The sequence below is a fragment of the Cyrtonyx montezumae genome, unplaced genomic scaffold (genome assembly GCF_038088225.1).
Source record: "Cyrtonyx montezumae isolate F1298 unplaced genomic scaffold, pur_monq_1.0 scaffold_19, whole genome shotgun sequence".
NCBI lineage: Eukaryota > Metazoa > Chordata > Aves > Galliformes > Odontophoridae > Cyrtonyx > Cyrtonyx montezumae.
This window is the reverse complement of record NW_027071925.1, coordinates 1,120,874-1,137,279: the sequence shown is the minus strand read 5'-3', so window position 1 is coordinate 1,137,279 and position 16,406 is coordinate 1,120,874. Positions and strand designations below refer to the sequence as shown.

Here is a 16,406-nt window from a genome sequence, read left to right as displayed (position 1 = left end):
ATCTACCATCATTCTTTTCAGCAGCTGTTCTGCGCTGTGTGAGGTTTGCTCGTAGCAACGGCTGTGGAAGGTCCACGTGTGAAGGATAGCAGCAGAGCTGGCTGGGCTGCAGTCACTGCTTCTCACCACTGAGTGCTTCCTTCAATCCCCCTGAGATAATCATAGAGGTGCACCATGAAACTGGTTGCATTCAGCTGGAGAACTCCAGTGGAATTGCTTCACGTTGTGTGGCAGAGGTTCCCGTGCACAAGGCTGAATTAGCACTGTGGTGCACAGGAGCACTTAAAGCATGGACAAAGCTTTCTGGAGTGCAGAGCTTTCAGGCAGCACAGCAGTGCTCTGTAGAAAAGCCCCATTCTGAAGTCAGTGTGCTTTCTTTTCCAGAATAGATAGAATATGAAATGTAAGCTGTGACATGCTTGCTGCGTTTAATATACGTAGTGTGGTTTGTTTCAAGCTGTGTGCAGCATGGTAAGCAAGCTTTTCATTCTTATTTGGTGTCTGAACAGAAGCTGCATTGTGGTTGGGAGAGGGGATGGGACAAACGGTGTCAGCAAATGCTTTTTCCTCTGTCTGACACCTCTATGTAGGAACCTCTTAAGACAGCGAACTGCTGATGTCCACACAGCAGCTATAACAGCGATCCTGTTTCCTTCAAACTGTACGTTTTATTGCTTTAAAAGTACTCCTAAGGGCTGTGATGTTGGCAGCCCCAGCTGTGGTTCATTGGCACTGTGGCCTGAGTGTGCTCAGGGCTGAGATGCATGCTTTTAGTTTTTCTCAGTTCCTTTGGAGTTCACAGAATTTGCGTTCCCGAAATAATGCTTGGACGTAACCAAGTTCTGAGCAGATAATGTGAAGTCATGTTAGGAAGCGAACAGCCGTTTGTTTCCAGAAGGACTTGAAATAGATTTGAATATTCAAAATAAAAGTCTCAGGTGTTAACTAGAGTACTTGTACAATTCCTGTGTAAGAATCTCCCTGCGGAGGTCTGAAGAGACTGAAGTTTCCATTCCAAGTGGCTCAGTGTGGGGCCTGCATTCATCTATGCTGTAAATGATTGGAAAAAGCAGGTTTATGAAAACAAACTTAAGTTTTTGAGACTACATTCCAGAGAGAAACAGCTTCACTTTTAATTTTTTAAACTATCTTCCAGGACAGTGAAACAATATCATGCTTTCCTGTGTCCATACATACCTCTTGGGCTCGTGGAAGCAGCACAGACTCCTTTTGTTACCAGAGCTCCTCATGAGCAGCAATTGTAAAAGCTGTTGTGCAATTTCCTTAAGATAAGTGCTCTGATTTCCACATCCATTGGCTTGAGCTTAAGGAAGCACTTAGAAAATATGCTTTAAAGATGCCTGGCAATTTTGGCTGAATTTGTCAAGTTGAAAGTCATCTTTGTAGTTGGTGTTACTTAGTTCCCATTGTGCCACTGTGACATACTTTTCAGGTGCATTCAGGTCAGAGATGTTACAGTGACACGAATGTGTGACTGATGGGAAATCAGTACTTCACCACCTTCAAATTCAGTATGGAAAATGAGAATGTAACTGAGGAGAGATACAAATTAGTTTTATTTCTCGTAGGCATATGAGGTCTGTGCCTGATTTCATTAGCCCTAGATGTGAATATTTCTTTTCTATCTCCGGTGATTTGCAACATCCATCGAGTCCTGTTCAGTCACCTCTGTGTGTGTGTATGTGTGTTAGATAAGAGCACAGAGCACATTCCTCACTGGATGGAAGAGGCTGCAGAGCTCGCAGTATGGGGAGGGCTGGTAACCTCCTTCTGAAGATGGTATCACTGGCACCACCTGGGTAAAGTGCTGTCAGGAAGATGCAGGATGTAGGAAGCTTTCACCACGCGCACTGTGTTCATGTCCATTTGCTGTTCTGTTTGTGTGGTTTTTAGGGGGAGCTGGAACGTCAGCTTCTTCAGGCAAATCCCATTCTGGAATCCTTTGGGAATGCGAAGACGGTGAAAAATGACAACTCTTCTCGCTTCGTGAGTTATTCCCTTTTCTATTTGGAGTCTGTCAATCCAGATGACTACTTGTGGAGGAATTCCTTTTTAGAAGTTTAGCTGGTATCAGGTGGTTTCTTTACTCTTTCCTCATTGACCTCGGGTTCTGTTGTAACACCTTGTGAATTGTGCTGGAGTCGCTGAGGACACAACTTCGTTGGCCTTTGCCAAAACTTGGTTTCGTCTTACCCAGTTTGTGATGTCCACTATTCTTGAACTCTTGCACACAGTGTAACAAATACAGCTGTGCCTTGGAGCTCTACAGGGACTTGCATGCACACATCACTGCTAAATGATGATGAAGCATGAAGAGATGCACCACCTCTGGGGTTTGGCTGAGTATATTGCCTTCCTGCCAATAGCTGTGGATTGGTTTAGGGAGAGCATCCTCAACTTAAGAAAAAAAAAAACAAAACTGTGCCATGCTTACCTATAAGGGATTATCCTCAAGGGATTTGATTTTAGTGGTTGGGTAGGGATAGTGATAGGAGGATGGTTGGACTAGATGATCTTGTAGGTCCTTTCCAACCTTATGAACCTATGAACCTATAAAAACAGTTCTAAATTTCAGTTCCCTTCTGACTGCTTTACTGAAGGGAAGCCAGGAAGACAGCACGACTGACATTTGAGAGCAGGGCACTCTTGAAGCTGGTTGATTTTGGGTGGGTCATTGCCTCCTTCACTGATAGGTGACTTCTTTTCATGTGTCCCTTTGTTTTGAAGCCATTGGTGGAATTTGGGGTGAAAAAGCTGTCTCCATTTTTCATGGAAAAGTCATTTATGGTGCAACTTTAAAACTGTGTGGGAGGCATTAAATCTTTTCTCTTGCAAGACTGAACTAAAATTTACAGAACAAATGAAAGATTTTTGGCTGCCTTGATCTTTCAGCGGCTGCCTGGATTTATGTGTATAAAATCAGCTTGAGCGATAAGGGCTGGAGGGTTGCATGACTGAATCCTTCTGTGTTAGCAGGCAAGAAGGGAGAGTGGGGAACTACAGACATTGAACTTTTTGATAACTTTATAGCCACGCTGTTTGCAGCACTGGCTGATACACACGTATGTTGTGATAGGATTTATAACATCAACAGGTTTCACTGTGCAGTAATTCTTTGTTCCGTTGCTTGAATCCATCAGCACTGCACTAACTTAACAAAGATACTTTTTTCATGCAAGATGTTAGCATCTGCTCTGTATTATGTTGAAGTCTGCACTGCTATCGCAAACATAATCGCTCAGATGGCTCCAGCTCTCTTTTTATAAAGGAACAAGCTTAATGCACTCCAGATGGTGTCGTCTTTATGTTTAAAAAAAAATAAATAAACCAACACACAAAAATCTTTAGCAACAGGCATTTCAAAATCTGTCTTGAAAAATGTGTCCTCCCACAAAGTGAGAACTGCTGTTGTTCAGCGCACGTGGGCCTGCAGTCTAAGTCAGGCTGTGTTGTCTAATAATCCAGATAATACTGAACTAAGGCTGGTGTCAAGGCATTTTCTTTTCCCTTCTCCTTGACAAAATGCAGTGTTCTTCTGTGTTTCAGGAAATAAACTCTGGAGGTTGCAGTGGATGGGAAAGGGATCTTGTTGGGTTCATATTCCAGCACTAAATGCTTCTTTCATCCTTATGTGGTTTTCAAGAAGCGTACTTGAGTGCTGTAACAACAACGTAAACATAATTCAGTTGTTAGAGACAGTAGTGGTGGTCATCTAACTGATGGGTTAAAGATTTCATAGCGAGATTTGCCAGCTAGTGAACAAGGCGTATTAACATTTCACTTCATGGGAGATAAGCTAGATAAGTGGCCCATCTACTGCAGACTTCAATGGGAGCTGAATGCTGAGGCTGAGAGCATGTGGGTCTCCTCCTCCATGCTGTCTGCCTGCACTGCCTCCCAGTTGGTTTCATTCACGGAACTGGGGACTTGGCAGCAGAAGTTAAATAACCTCTAAGTGTGAAACGGAGTGAAGCAGTTGCTAATTATACCAGAAAAAGCCACTGACTAGACATGATGTAGTGCTTTGTGTTTGCCTTCACATGAAACATGGCAAATTCAAGCAGTGTCAGTGTTGTTCTAAGAAGAATTCCTGTTACCCATTAGGTGTGCGAAGCTGTGGGCTGCCCCTCCTGACACCCTGGTGCTGACACACGCTCCATCTAGCTGGTGGGCTGAATTTCAGCAAAATGCCACTTCCCCCATGGCAGCAGTTAAAAACATCATTTTGTGAACTTGTTCCTGCATGAAAAATTAAGTGCTGTAGTTAAAAGTTGAGCCTCGAGCATTCTCAGAAACCTGAATTCTAGTGCTGGTCCATCGCAGGATGCTTGAAAACGTGCCCTGTTCTTTCCAGCACTGCTGACTTTCCAACAATACTGCAGGTTAAGCAATAGGGGTAAGCACTGAAGCTAATTCTTAGTATTACAGCAGTTTTAAAGGAACTTAAATCTGTGTTGAAGGCTGTAGAACATAAGGCTTCAGCTGGTTTTACCTTCCTCACAATCCCTGGCATGGCTGGGGTGAGAAGCACACTCAGCCTTGTGTGTTCATCTCTGACATGACTGGGCTTAATCAGGAAAGTTGAGAGGCTGAGGGTGTTCTGGTAAGTTGTAATTAATTGAATGACTTTGTTAATGTGTGCGGGTGTTGTAATTGTGCAGCATGGCAATATATTCCCAGTGCATCGACTACAACAAGCCATTGCTAGAATACCTCTATCCTTCAAGCTTTCAGAGTATAGTTTTCAATGTAGAAATCAGTGGTATGTTCCCTGAGCTCAATAGATCTTTAACATACCAATAGTACCGATCCCTCAGATCTGAGGTTTGTGAACATTTGGATACAGAATCACAGCAAACTTTCAGAAGTCTGTCTCTTTTCACAAGAGATATTAGGAGGTGTCTTTGTGCAGGTATCATGCACTTAGATGGCTGTCAGTAAATTGCCTTGATGCTCCCTATGCTCCAGAGCCTGTTTCTATAAAGCTAAGACTGTAGACCTTGGATGTGATGAAAACAGAGATGCTGGTGTGCTTGCTGAGTGTTCCCACTGGTTTCTTCACACGTTTGCAACCAAGGCAATACTTCAAAGTTTCAGAAACACGAACTTTTTAAGTATAGCAACAGTTCTTTTAGAAGTGGTCCTAGTGCCAAACCAGAGCAGGGAACTGGGTTCCAGAACAGGGAACATCTGTGGCCAAGTGGCAGACCAGCCTTGGGTACTGATGTGGCTTCAAAGCGGTCTAATTAATTTGAACTCTGATACCAGGTATAACGCACTCACTCGCAGCCTCCTTCTTCCCAAGATCTACTCCTGTGTGTGGGAAGTGTGATCTGTAACACAGAATCATTGAGGTTGAAAAAAGATCTCTGAGGTCCATCACATCCACCTGTCAGCCCATCACCATAATCCTCAGTAAACCACGTCCCCAGTGCCACATCTGTGTGGTTCCTGAGCACGTCCAGGGATGGACTGCACCGTCTCCCTGGGCTGCCTGTGCCTGACTGCTCTTCCAGAAAAAATGTTTCCTAATATCCAACCTCCCCTGGCACAAACTGAGGCCATTCTGTTTCCATCCTATCTCCCACCTCACCACAACCTCCTGTCAGGGAGATGTAAGGTGGCAGCCTTTCCCATGCCCACCAGATGGGTCCCCTGGTCACAGAAGGAGATCAAGTTGGTCAGACAGGACCTGCCCTTCATGAGTCCATGCTGCTTGGGCCTGAACCCATGGTCATGCTGCATGTGCTGTGTGATTGTGTTCAAGGTGGTTTGGCCCTTTGTGGGGAAGAGAAAGATGTACGTTGAAGAAAGGGCTATACTGTCTCTGTCCTTTCTTTATGGGTGCTAGGGAACAGAGAGTGTGGAGGGAGGTAGCAAATGTTCTAGTTCTGGAGAAAGAAGAGTTATGTTGGTCAGGGGTAGGCAGATGAAACCTACATGGGTGCCTGAAGGTGTTGGTGTTCAATGGAGATGGGTACGTTTAGTATAGTATGCTGTTATTATATGCTGAGATTTTATCACTTAAAGAGTTTTCTCAGTGGGAGAACTTGAGCTTCCTTCTTAGAAAAGTCTTCCATAAGTCTGCCTTGTGGATGTATCTAGAACCCTAGAAGCTTTAAGCTTCCTGAAGCTTCAAGCTTCAGAAACTGTGTGCAGAATAACGTGTTTTACGCAAGTAATGAGTGCATTGAATGGAAAAGATTTCATTTCAGCTTCTGTGAAGTGCCTATTATCAAACGTGCAAGTGGCATTGTTTTCAACTAGTTATCATAATCCCAATGTAAGTACTTAATAAAAATCTCTTTCTTTACAGGGCAAGTTCATTAGGATTAACTTTGATGTCACCGGTTATATTGTTGGGGCCAACATTGAGACGTGTATCCTACTTAAGGTCATATCAGCATTTGAATTCATGGGAATGTGGTGGAAGGTTACCTTCATCCTACATTCCTTTGACAATGTCTGTCTCTTCCTTTGTTTCAAAATAACTGATCAAGTATCACAGAGTCAGCATGCTTCCTTATGCTCAGAAACCGGATATCCCAGCACTTAACACTCTGAAATCTGCTGGATTTTCTGGCTGGCCTTAAAAGCAAGGTATGTTACAGTTAAATAAGTTATTTCAAGTGTTCTTCCTCTATGAATGTAATTTTTTTTGTGTGTGAAGGCGAGGGGCTGAGGAATACATTGCTAATTGGGACTGAACTCAAGTGCTGAGCCCAGTGCTCGCTGCCCTCAGCACTGCAGGAGCAGTTATCTGCCAGGAAGGAGGAGCTCAGCACCAGGCACTGGCACTGCAGGTGTCATTGTACCAGGTCACCCTCTGGTGTCCTAGACCTTCTACATACCAGGCTAGGTCCGGTAACGCAAGACCTGCCAGCAATTAATACTGAAGCCTAGTTCAGTTTTATCTTTTAGGCCCATTTTTATTTATGATTGCATAAGAACAAGTGAGAACACCTGCACTAAAAGCCTTTCTCAAGTAGTTTTCTTTATGCTGAGTGTGCATGTGAACTTTTTTAGTCTGTTTAGACTGTTCTGGGGGAAATAGCAACAGAATGATCCTGAAATTAGGAAATCAAAAGTTTTGGTGAACAGTACCTTGTGAATATTGCTCATAAGCAGTGATACAACTCAGCTTTCATTCTGTGCTTATGAGTTAATGGCTTCATGTTAAGTGCAACGTGTTTGTTACTGGTACAAAATACAATTTCCCAGTAATGCTGGGAAAGACCTACAGTTAGTTATTCAAAATACAGCTTGCCTTTCTTTCTCAGTCCAATACTTAGCACAGCAGTGATGGCAGTTGTTGCTTTGATGCAAATGCAGGAGTTAGTTTTTCCTGGAGCTTTGTGAGGACAGGAGGATGAATTCCCATGAATTCAATAAGTTTGATAATTGCTCTTAGGGAACATTTTCAGTGCAGGATCTTGCCTTTGTGTCAGACACTGCACGTAGCAATCTCATGTTTGTTTTACAGTATGGAACACCAAAATGTGAAAGCTTTAATATAGCAGCTGTGGCAGCTTGTTAGAAGTTACCTGCTGCACAAGTTTGAATTTGAAAAGCGTAGTAAAGGCAATGAAGAATAGCTGATGGAAGTGCAGCAGTTTATAGAAGTGCTGAATGCACTTTAGATAAAGCACTTCCGAGTTCAGCCTCTGTGGGTTTTGGTCCTTAGAGTTAGGACTGATGTCCTCAGAGAGGAATGACCGAAGAAGGATGACCAGCTCCCCTCTCACTTAGGCTCCAGCTGATCCGTTACAGTGGATGTCAGCTGCATGCAGCCAGGAGATGCTGGCATCATCCAAGAAGTGAGTTTGCTGCAATTAAATCCGGGCTTCTATCTGTCTGAATTTAAAACCTCTCATTGAGCGTTACTGACAGTTTGTATTAGATGTAGTCCTGTCATTACTCCTGAAGTCCCTTTTGCTCCTTACATAATGACGTAGTCTGCTTTGAAAGAGTTCTGTTTCTCCATTTTTGGGTCATGTGCAAGATCCTTGACTAGCTGTGGTCAGACTTGTTGGAGAAGTCTCGCGCTGTTCGCCAAGCTAAAGATGAGAGGACGTTCCATATCTTCTACCAGCTGCTGGCTGGGGCAGGAGAGCACCTCAAGTGTAAGTGAAGAATGCCATTGTTGGATCCTGTTTCTTCTGCATCCTGAGGTTGTTATTTCAACGTGAACACAATTGTGTTTGGACTGTTCTTCGGTTTTGAAACTGGGTTTTGAAAGAAGAGCGGAGGGAAAGGCCAGGTGGTTTTATTTTGAAATAATTTCTGTGTTTTGTCAAGTATGCTGTCAAGCAACAGGCAAACTACTGCTCCGTGGCAGAGTCCGGTTTGGACAGGCTAGTGTCTTTGGTCTGTGGCCAGGAGTCACTGGAGTGAGACCGCAGCACTCCTCACTGATTAATAACAAGTCCTGCTGGCAGTGACAGCCAGACCCGTTCCAGGCAGCTCCTTCGAACTGGGGAGAGCAGCAACTGTTTTGCCAAAATACACTGAAACCCCGAGGCTTTCTTCACCCTTTGCAGTAGCTGGTTGGCCATCTTCTTTTCCTTTGGTAACGGCATTTCTGCTGGGCTATGAGAAGTAAAGCTTTATGAAAGTGCAGACTTGTGAGAATCGATCCACTCTTTCTCCTCCTATATTAGAAAAAATTGTATTTAGCATTTTTGACATGGTCATCACCAGTACTGATGCCCAGTTCTGCCTATATCTGGTACTTTTCAATAGGGATTTTTGTTTAAGGATACTTTAAATAGGAATTTATGATTATGGTAGACCTGGGTTAGGTAATGTTCTTTTTACAGGCATTATGGAGTTAGTGTAGGTCGCTACGGATAGGAATTCTGGGGGTCTTGCTTCAGCTTTTAGGGTTCATTCTTATTTTTAGAGTTTTTAAAATAATGAATTTCTAAGCTAGTATAACGACTTGTAGTCATATCTGAGAAGCTTTTCTTTTTTTTTTTTTCCTTTGGTAAAGCATGGGTTGTAGATCTAGTGAAAACAGAGCACAGGTGGGTGTGAATAGCAGTTACTTAGCTTGTTTTTCTCTTCTCCTCCCTCCTAATACAGCTGACTTGCTGCTTGAAGGATTTAACAATTACAGATTTTTATCTAATGGCTACATCCCCATTCCTGGGCAACAAGACAAGGATAACTTTCAGGAGACGATGGAAGCAATGCATATCATGGGCTTTTCACATGATGAGATCTTGTGTAAGTTAAGCCTCTTGCATTTTTAAAGTGTACTTTTTGTCTTGTGCACACTCAGTAATCTTGAGTCACCAAATTTAATGTTGCTGCGGTGTCTTGACAGCCTGCAGCAAGCGTTTGCTGAACATAAGCTTCCAGTTGAGTTGAGTTAAAACCATTTGGTGAAAAAGTGTACAAACTTCATTTCCTTTCTGAACTCGTACTTCAAGTTTGGATGGAAAATGACTTAAGAGAAGAAAAATTTGTTAAGCTGAGCCCCCTTCAGTAAATTGGTGTTTGTCTTTGTTAATACAGCAATGCTGAAAGTGGTGTCTTCAGTGCTGCAGTTTGGAAATATTTCCTTTAAGAAGGAGAGAAATACTGATCAAGCTTCTATGCCTGAGAATACTGGTAAGTTCATGGCATTTGTTTGGCTTCCTTTAACCTGAAGTGGGGTTTTCTTCCTATCATTTGCAGTGTATATCTTTTGGAAGTATGGAGCAATCTTCTGAGCTTCTTTGTTGAACTTTTGTGCCAAGAAGAGGGCCATGATTGCGATGGTAGTAGCCAAGAGGCAGTTAGTAAAATTCCCCTCTTCCATTCTTGTATTACAGACAAATTTAGGTATCCATCAACAGAATTTATGTTGTTTGCATTGCTTTTAAACTTTGAATAAGTATTTCAGTTGTAGCCTTGTTTATTGCTATCTACAAAGACTTAGGCACTGGGAGAAAGTGCATGCTTAGATTGAGTTGTTTTCTTTGGTTCTTGACAGCACTTTTCTTGCCAATGATAAGAGCACTTGAGCCAAGCACAACTTCCATAACGAAATGGTGGAACATAAGAATGCTCTGTTTCAGAAAGTCTGGTCTCTAAAGTGGCATGGTGGTGTGACTAAAAATTAACTTATTTAACTAAATAATGTGATCAACATCTTGAGGAATTCTTCCTGCACTAAGCTGCTGAAATGGTTTTCAGATTAATTGAGTACTTCAGTTTTGGCCTTCCTAAAGCTGTGATGGAGAATCAACTTTGAGAGCCGCCTTCAATGTGCAGCACAGGAAGAATCACTCACGAGACCTGCTGCGTGCACAACTCGAATTCTTGTCTGTCTTGTTTCATAATTGCCCTAATTTGCTGTGTGTGCATGCTGCTTGTGGTGCCCAAACCTTTTGTTGTTTCCCAGCAGTGGCCTTCTGCCCAAAGTGTTCCAGCAGGAAGGTATGGATTACAGCTTGATGATCACTGACTCGATGTTTGGCTGGCAGCTTCTGGGGGTTTGCAGGGGAGCAAAAGGTGTGGGATTGGTTTTTGGGCTGAGACAACTCAATAGGGTCTTTTTTCCACTTAAAAAGTGGGATGTAGAAAAGATACAGATGTTGCTTACATCCTGACCATCTTCACTTCTGCTTTATTACTGTCATTTCTGGACATGACAGCTGATAGTGTACTTTAGAATTTTGATCTATTTGTACTGTTGAACAGTTGTAACACCGGATATAAGATTTTGAATTTAGAAGAAAAAATGCAGTAAAGCTCCGATCTTAGGTGGAGCATCTTGCTGTTGTCCTGCATTTAAAAAGTGCTGTATTTGTCCACTTGGTGATTTTTACCACATCTTTTTGAAGACACTAGATGAAACTGATCTTTACCAGCTTGTTACTGTATTGTCACATCTCACTGATGGGTTTCCCCGGTGTACTCCGGAGGTCTGGCAGTGCTAGGTTTAGGTGTGTCTCTAACAGGACAGGATGGGATCTGTGTGGGTGGTGAAGGTGTGCATTAAAGAACTTGCATTTAGGGACAAAAAAGGTGGAAAATTCTACCCAATGTTATTGTCAGTGTCATTGATAAAGATGTTAAATAGTGTTGGGCTTCCACCTGGATGTCCAACACCTGGCTGTAGTGCTTTGAGTGCAGCCCTCCTGCCAGTCCCTCATCCACCAAGTGAGCCATGTGTCCTTTGCACTTTAGGGGCAGGGATGTTGTGCAGGACAGCATCAAACACTTTACACAAACCCAGGTCAGTGCCATCATTTGCTCTTTGCTTATCAACCAGTGCCATAATGCCATCGTGGAAGGCCAAGAGATCTGTCAGGCGTGATTTCCCATACTGAAGCAGTGTGGCTATCACCAATGTGTCATAGCTGGCAGTGTCCATGTGTGCACTAAAGTGATGGCAGTGCTCTGTTGGTGATGCCATGTGAATTTCACCAAAGTTGCATTTTGATATGTTAACTTCCCTAATGGCTGTGGGGGCAGACAGAATCTCAAGCTTGTAAAGGAAGTAGCAGAGTTTTGAATACAGCATAAAGTTATTGAGGAAGCTTTTTTTGCATGTTGGTATTGGAAATCTTTTTTTTTTTTTTTCTTTAATGCAGATTTATAAAAATAGCTTTTTTCATTTCAACAGTAGATCAACATGCTGCCAGATTAGAAAGCTAATGATCTGAAATAACTTTCTGGGCTCCCTGCTGAAGGGCTGCACTTAACCAGACCTAAAAATATCTTCAGTGTCAACTTCATTTTTAGAAATCTGGAATCATAAGCACCTAACCTGTTGGAAAGGTTATTTGGAAAAAAGGATTGATGTGACAAAAATATGTAATGATGGTGTGCGTAATGCATTATATCAGATAACAAGCATGACATCAGGACAGATTTTGCTGTCTAAAATGGAGCTGCTGTTTGCACTGTTCTCAGTTTAAAACATGAGTTTATAATGTGCTGTACAACGTGTGATATAGACTGTAATACAAACGTCCATAGCTTCACACTGACACCTGTCTAAACTGAAGCAAAGGTTTGTAAGCAGCCTTTAATAAGGTGCAGTTGACATGTGGCATCATGCTGTGCTTTGCTTTTTTCTGGAGGTGAAAATGTTCCCACTGAAGAAATGAAGATGTGTGTGCAGGCAGTGCTCTGCTGCAATTTCGTGAAATTAGCATTTTCCATATTTCCTTTAGGAAAGTCACTATGTCCTTGTAGACCCTTGTATCAGCTTTTGAGATTAAGTCCTGCAGACAGACATGGGCTTTGCAGTAGGGTAGGTCTGTCCACAAAAGAAGTGCATCTCCCTGACAACTCTTTTGAACAGCTGTTCAGTTTTTAAGTCGACTCCTGAATGCCTTTGTGCAGTAGCTTGCTTCACACGTGTTGCTGGCTGCCACGGAGGATTTCAGTGCTTACATTTATTACTTTTGTCTCCAGTTGCACAGAAACTCTGCCATCTACTGGGAATGAATGTTATGGAGTTCACCCGGGCCATACTGACACCGCGCATCAAGGTCGGCAGGGACTACGTTCAGAAAGCCCAGACCAAAGAACAAGTAAGCTTTGGTATTGAAAAATGAAGTGAAATCGTACTCCATCTTCATCAGTTTTTAATAAAGTTGATATTAAATATGTGCTGCCACCAGACTTTAGTTTTCATTAGGTGTTCTCATATGGTAGAAGTCAGTAGCAGAGCGTAAGAAAGCCTTCCTTTGCCTTGGCCTTTTGCTGCTTTCATCATTGCACTTAGTTGTTCTTCCCAAATGCATAGAGGGATTTTTATGCAGCAGTTTAAAATCACATCTGTGTAATGCTAGTCAAACCGAATACTGTTTCTGCTGCTTGTTTTCATTCCTCAGTCTATTAACTCCACTAAACTGCTTTTGTTACTCAGTTATCCTTGGTAACATCCGTGTCTGTGTTCTTTTGATGACTCTTCCAGAGTAAATAAATCTCCCTGTTTGAATTTTCAGGCAGACTTTGCAGTGGAAGCTTTGGCAAAAGCCACCTATGAGCGCCTCTTCCGCTGGCTTGTTCACCGCATCAACAAAGCTTTGGACAGGACCAAACGACAGGGAGCATCTTTCATTGGAATTCTGGATATTGCTGGATTTGAGATCTTTGAGGTACTCTAGGACTCTCATTGGACGTTTTCTTTTCCTCTCTGTGTTGCTGTGCGATCAAGATTAACTAGAGCCCCTGAACGTGCACACGTTCCAAGGCTGCAGGATGGTTTTGTGTTCTGTATCACGTGGGTGCTTTGATAACCTGAATGGTAGTGCCAAAAAGTCACACTCCAGACTAAACCATTCTTCTGTAGGTGGTGGTTCTACAATCATTTTTCCTGTTACGTGCTAGTTTAATATAGGTAACAGGGAGCATAAGAAAATTTGAGTAATCCTTTTTCCAGTTGTCTCTGCAATACACTTGAACATTGCAGAGTTTTGGGGAATTGCCTTACAAAGTAATTTTCTTTTTTACTTCCAAACGTGCTAAATACTGACACAGTTAATCTTACTAATACTGTTCTTGCAGTTGAACTCCTTTGAGCAGCTCTGCATTAACTACACCAACGAGAAGCTCCAGCAGTTATTCAATCACACAATGTTTATCCTGGAGCAAGAGGAGTACCAACGAGAGGGCATAGAGTGGAATTTCATTGACTTTGGACTGGATCTGCAGCCTTGCATTGACTTAATCGAAAGACCTGTGAGTTTGTGGAATAAAAATACTCTAATACAAAAAGGTTCAACTTGAGAGTTTGTTGTTTAATGCCTACACATTTATGCAGAGATATTTCAAGTAGCAGTTGCAGAAAACAAGTTAATTTGAACGATGTTCAAAGACTAAAATACCATGTGTTAGTGAAAGGATTTATCCTGAAGAGATTTTTGCCCTGATGTCAGCATAGAGCACTGTGACACTAAGCTACTATTTTTATACATTTTCCCTTTACCAATGAAGACCTCATCCCTCTCGCTGTCATGCTGAGCCATGGCAGTACGCTATAGAGGCTTTACTGCAGTGGATTGGTGTTAGAAGGCTCTTCAAGACTTAAGGCCCTGTCAATAGGACAGCAGCATTTTAATGGTGGTGTTAGCATGGTGTGCTTACAGTCTGGTTGCCCAATATCTGGAAGCTGAAAAAGGCTTTAAAGCAAAAAGAACAGCTGGTTTCAGGAACGGGCAGGGGGAACAAAGATGATGGGTCCTGGAAGGTTTTTTCTCCCTTCTTACACATCAAAAGGATGCCATCAAAATTATTTTCAGCTTTTTAATTAGAACATAATTAGAGCATTGTGGTTACAGTTCTGTACATTTGTTTGTGTGTCTAGGATACACAGAATCTTAACTGCTAACAATCCTGAAGAGCCACGCTCTTGTTCAGTGTTTCCTTTTGTTCTTTTTGGGCTGCAGTAGGAGAAGGGAAGTCTTGTTTCAGTTACGAAACTTCTACTCTCAAAATCCAAAACTTTGGAAAGATTGTACCTTCCAAGGAGGCAAAAGTCTTCCAGAAAGACTGGAGAGTGTTTTCAATATGCAGATGTTTTAAGTGAATGTCCTAAAGTGCAGTGAGCTACAAAAAGTAGCTCTTAAAGCAAACGCCAGTAATTTTTTTTACCACCTTAAATATTTTATGCCATGTTGTAGGTAAATATAAACATCTCTTCAAATGTGTAAGCTTCACATTCATTAGACTTCTTAGAAATGCACATACTTATGACAAGTTTTTCCATTGCGTTCCTGTGTACATCAGTCTGTCTTTCCTGATTCTGTCAAACGTTCTACAGCTGTACAATGCAGGTGTTGGTTCTTCCCCACTTCATTTTTAAGAACAAGCAAACCCTTGAGCAGTGTAACAAAGCTGCTGACTGTGAAAGCTAAGCCTGCTGGATCCTTCTGGGTGATGCTACTGCATATCAGCACTGGGGTTGGCAAGGGAAGGTGTGGTGGCTGCCCCAGGAGTATTGAGTGGCTGGGGGGGATAATTATCTGCAGTCTTGCCCACATTAAAGCATGACAGCAACTACTGTAGAAATAGTGTGCTGCTGTGTTCGTACTTGTAGCTGAAATGTTGGGTATGGAACTCTGGAGGTCTTCTGTTCCAGTCTGTGCTGAAAGCAAGGCTTCACTCGTCGCTGGATCGTGTCAGCTGTATCTAAGCCCGTTGTGTCTTCATGGAATTAGATTCCCTCACAAATTGCTTTAATTTAAACCAAGTGGGAATCAACGAGACAACATTTTATCGTGGCATTCAATTGAGTGTTTTAAATACAAAATATTTAGAATATGAATAGATATTAAACATTAACATGAATCCACGTGCGTTTCAGGCAAATCCTCCTGGTGTGTTGGCACTATTGGATGAAGAATGCTGGTTTCCTAAAGCTACTGACAAAACATTTGTGGAAAAATTGGTCCAAGAGCAAGGAACCCACTCCAAATTCCAAAAGCCGAGACAGCTGAAGGACAAAGCAGATTTCTGCATTATTCACTACGCAGGGAAGGTAGGAGATAGATGTTGAGTAATTGGTTGGAAATGTTCATGCGGGGAAAGCAACATGAAGTATAGGTACCAAATCTAGAAATACTTGTGCTGGAAGGTCCCCTCATTTCATTTTCTTGGGTGAATTCAGGAGTGCTCTGCTGGAACTGCTGTTACTACATGGCAGGTAGAACTGAGATACGTTAGTTAATATTAAACAAAGTTAGAATTTTGGTTCCCTTAATTTTGCTACCAGTTCTTACAGGTGAGTCTCCTGAAGGCTATGAATCTATTCGGAATATCTGTGTGCAGGTTGGTAGAAGTGCTTTAAGTAGGGCTATGCCAGTGCTGACTTCTTCACTTGTGTTCCCTCCCTTCAGCACAAGACTCGGTGTATCCCCCTTTATAACTGGGCTCATACCTTCATCTTTACTATTCATTCAGTCTTTATTTTTCTGCCTAGGGTTGCAGCTCAGATGGTGTGAACAGGTCCATGGAGTAACCATTTAATTCTGAGAGCACTTTGCAGAACCTTCATGATCATAATGTCTGTGCTACAGGGCCGTGCTTGTAATCAGGTTCATGAATGGCTAAGCTTAGTCCCAGTACTGTTTTTTGCTCTAATTTAGAAGAAACTAATTGTGTGAATTGAACTGTCCTTTAAATTAATAGCTGTTAATATCTATTTGTTGATGTCACTGCAGCCAACTAGATGATTATGGCAAAAAGTGAAATAAAGAAATTGAATGTGTTGTATCAATATCTAAAAGCTTAGAAATGCTGAAATCATCACTTACTGCAGTTAATAGTAATTGAGCTGTGAAACGAAAGATTACCTTTAGGTAATCAAAATGAGTAAAACATCTTTGTACCTGGCTACGAGGAGGTAATTGCTCTGAAGAGTAGCTCAGCTCTGTCACTCT

The 16,406-nt window shown here is 42.2% G+C and overlaps 1 protein-coding gene across 3 annotated transcripts in view; it reads left to right on the top strand.

Annotated features, from left to right (window-relative positions):
• The window catches only part of MYH10 (myosin heavy chain 10), an 88,881-nt gene that overhangs the window by 47,360 nt on the left and 25,115 nt on the right, over positions 1–16,406 (top strand). For 2 of the 3 annotated variants that reach the window (XM_065735111.1, XM_065735113.1), the window contains exons 5-13: positions 1,915–2,007; positions 6,338–6,401; positions 8,046–8,144; positions 9,106–9,249; positions 9,541–9,636; positions 12,436–12,554; positions 12,972–13,124; positions 13,534–13,707; positions 15,332–15,505. In XM_065735111.1, coding sequence (XP_065591183.1) covers positions 1,915–2,007; positions 6,338–6,401; positions 8,046–8,144; positions 9,106–9,249; positions 9,541–9,636; positions 12,436–12,554; positions 12,972–13,124; positions 13,534–13,707; positions 15,332–15,505 — 1,116 coding nt within the window. Of the gene's footprint in view, positions 1–245; positions 472–1,914; positions 2,008–6,337; positions 6,402–8,045; positions 8,145–9,105; positions 9,250–9,540; positions 9,637–12,435; positions 12,555–12,971; positions 13,125–13,533; positions 13,708–15,331; positions 15,506–16,406 lie in introns of those variants that run through there. The other variant, XM_065735112.1, reaches the window with a different exon arrangement.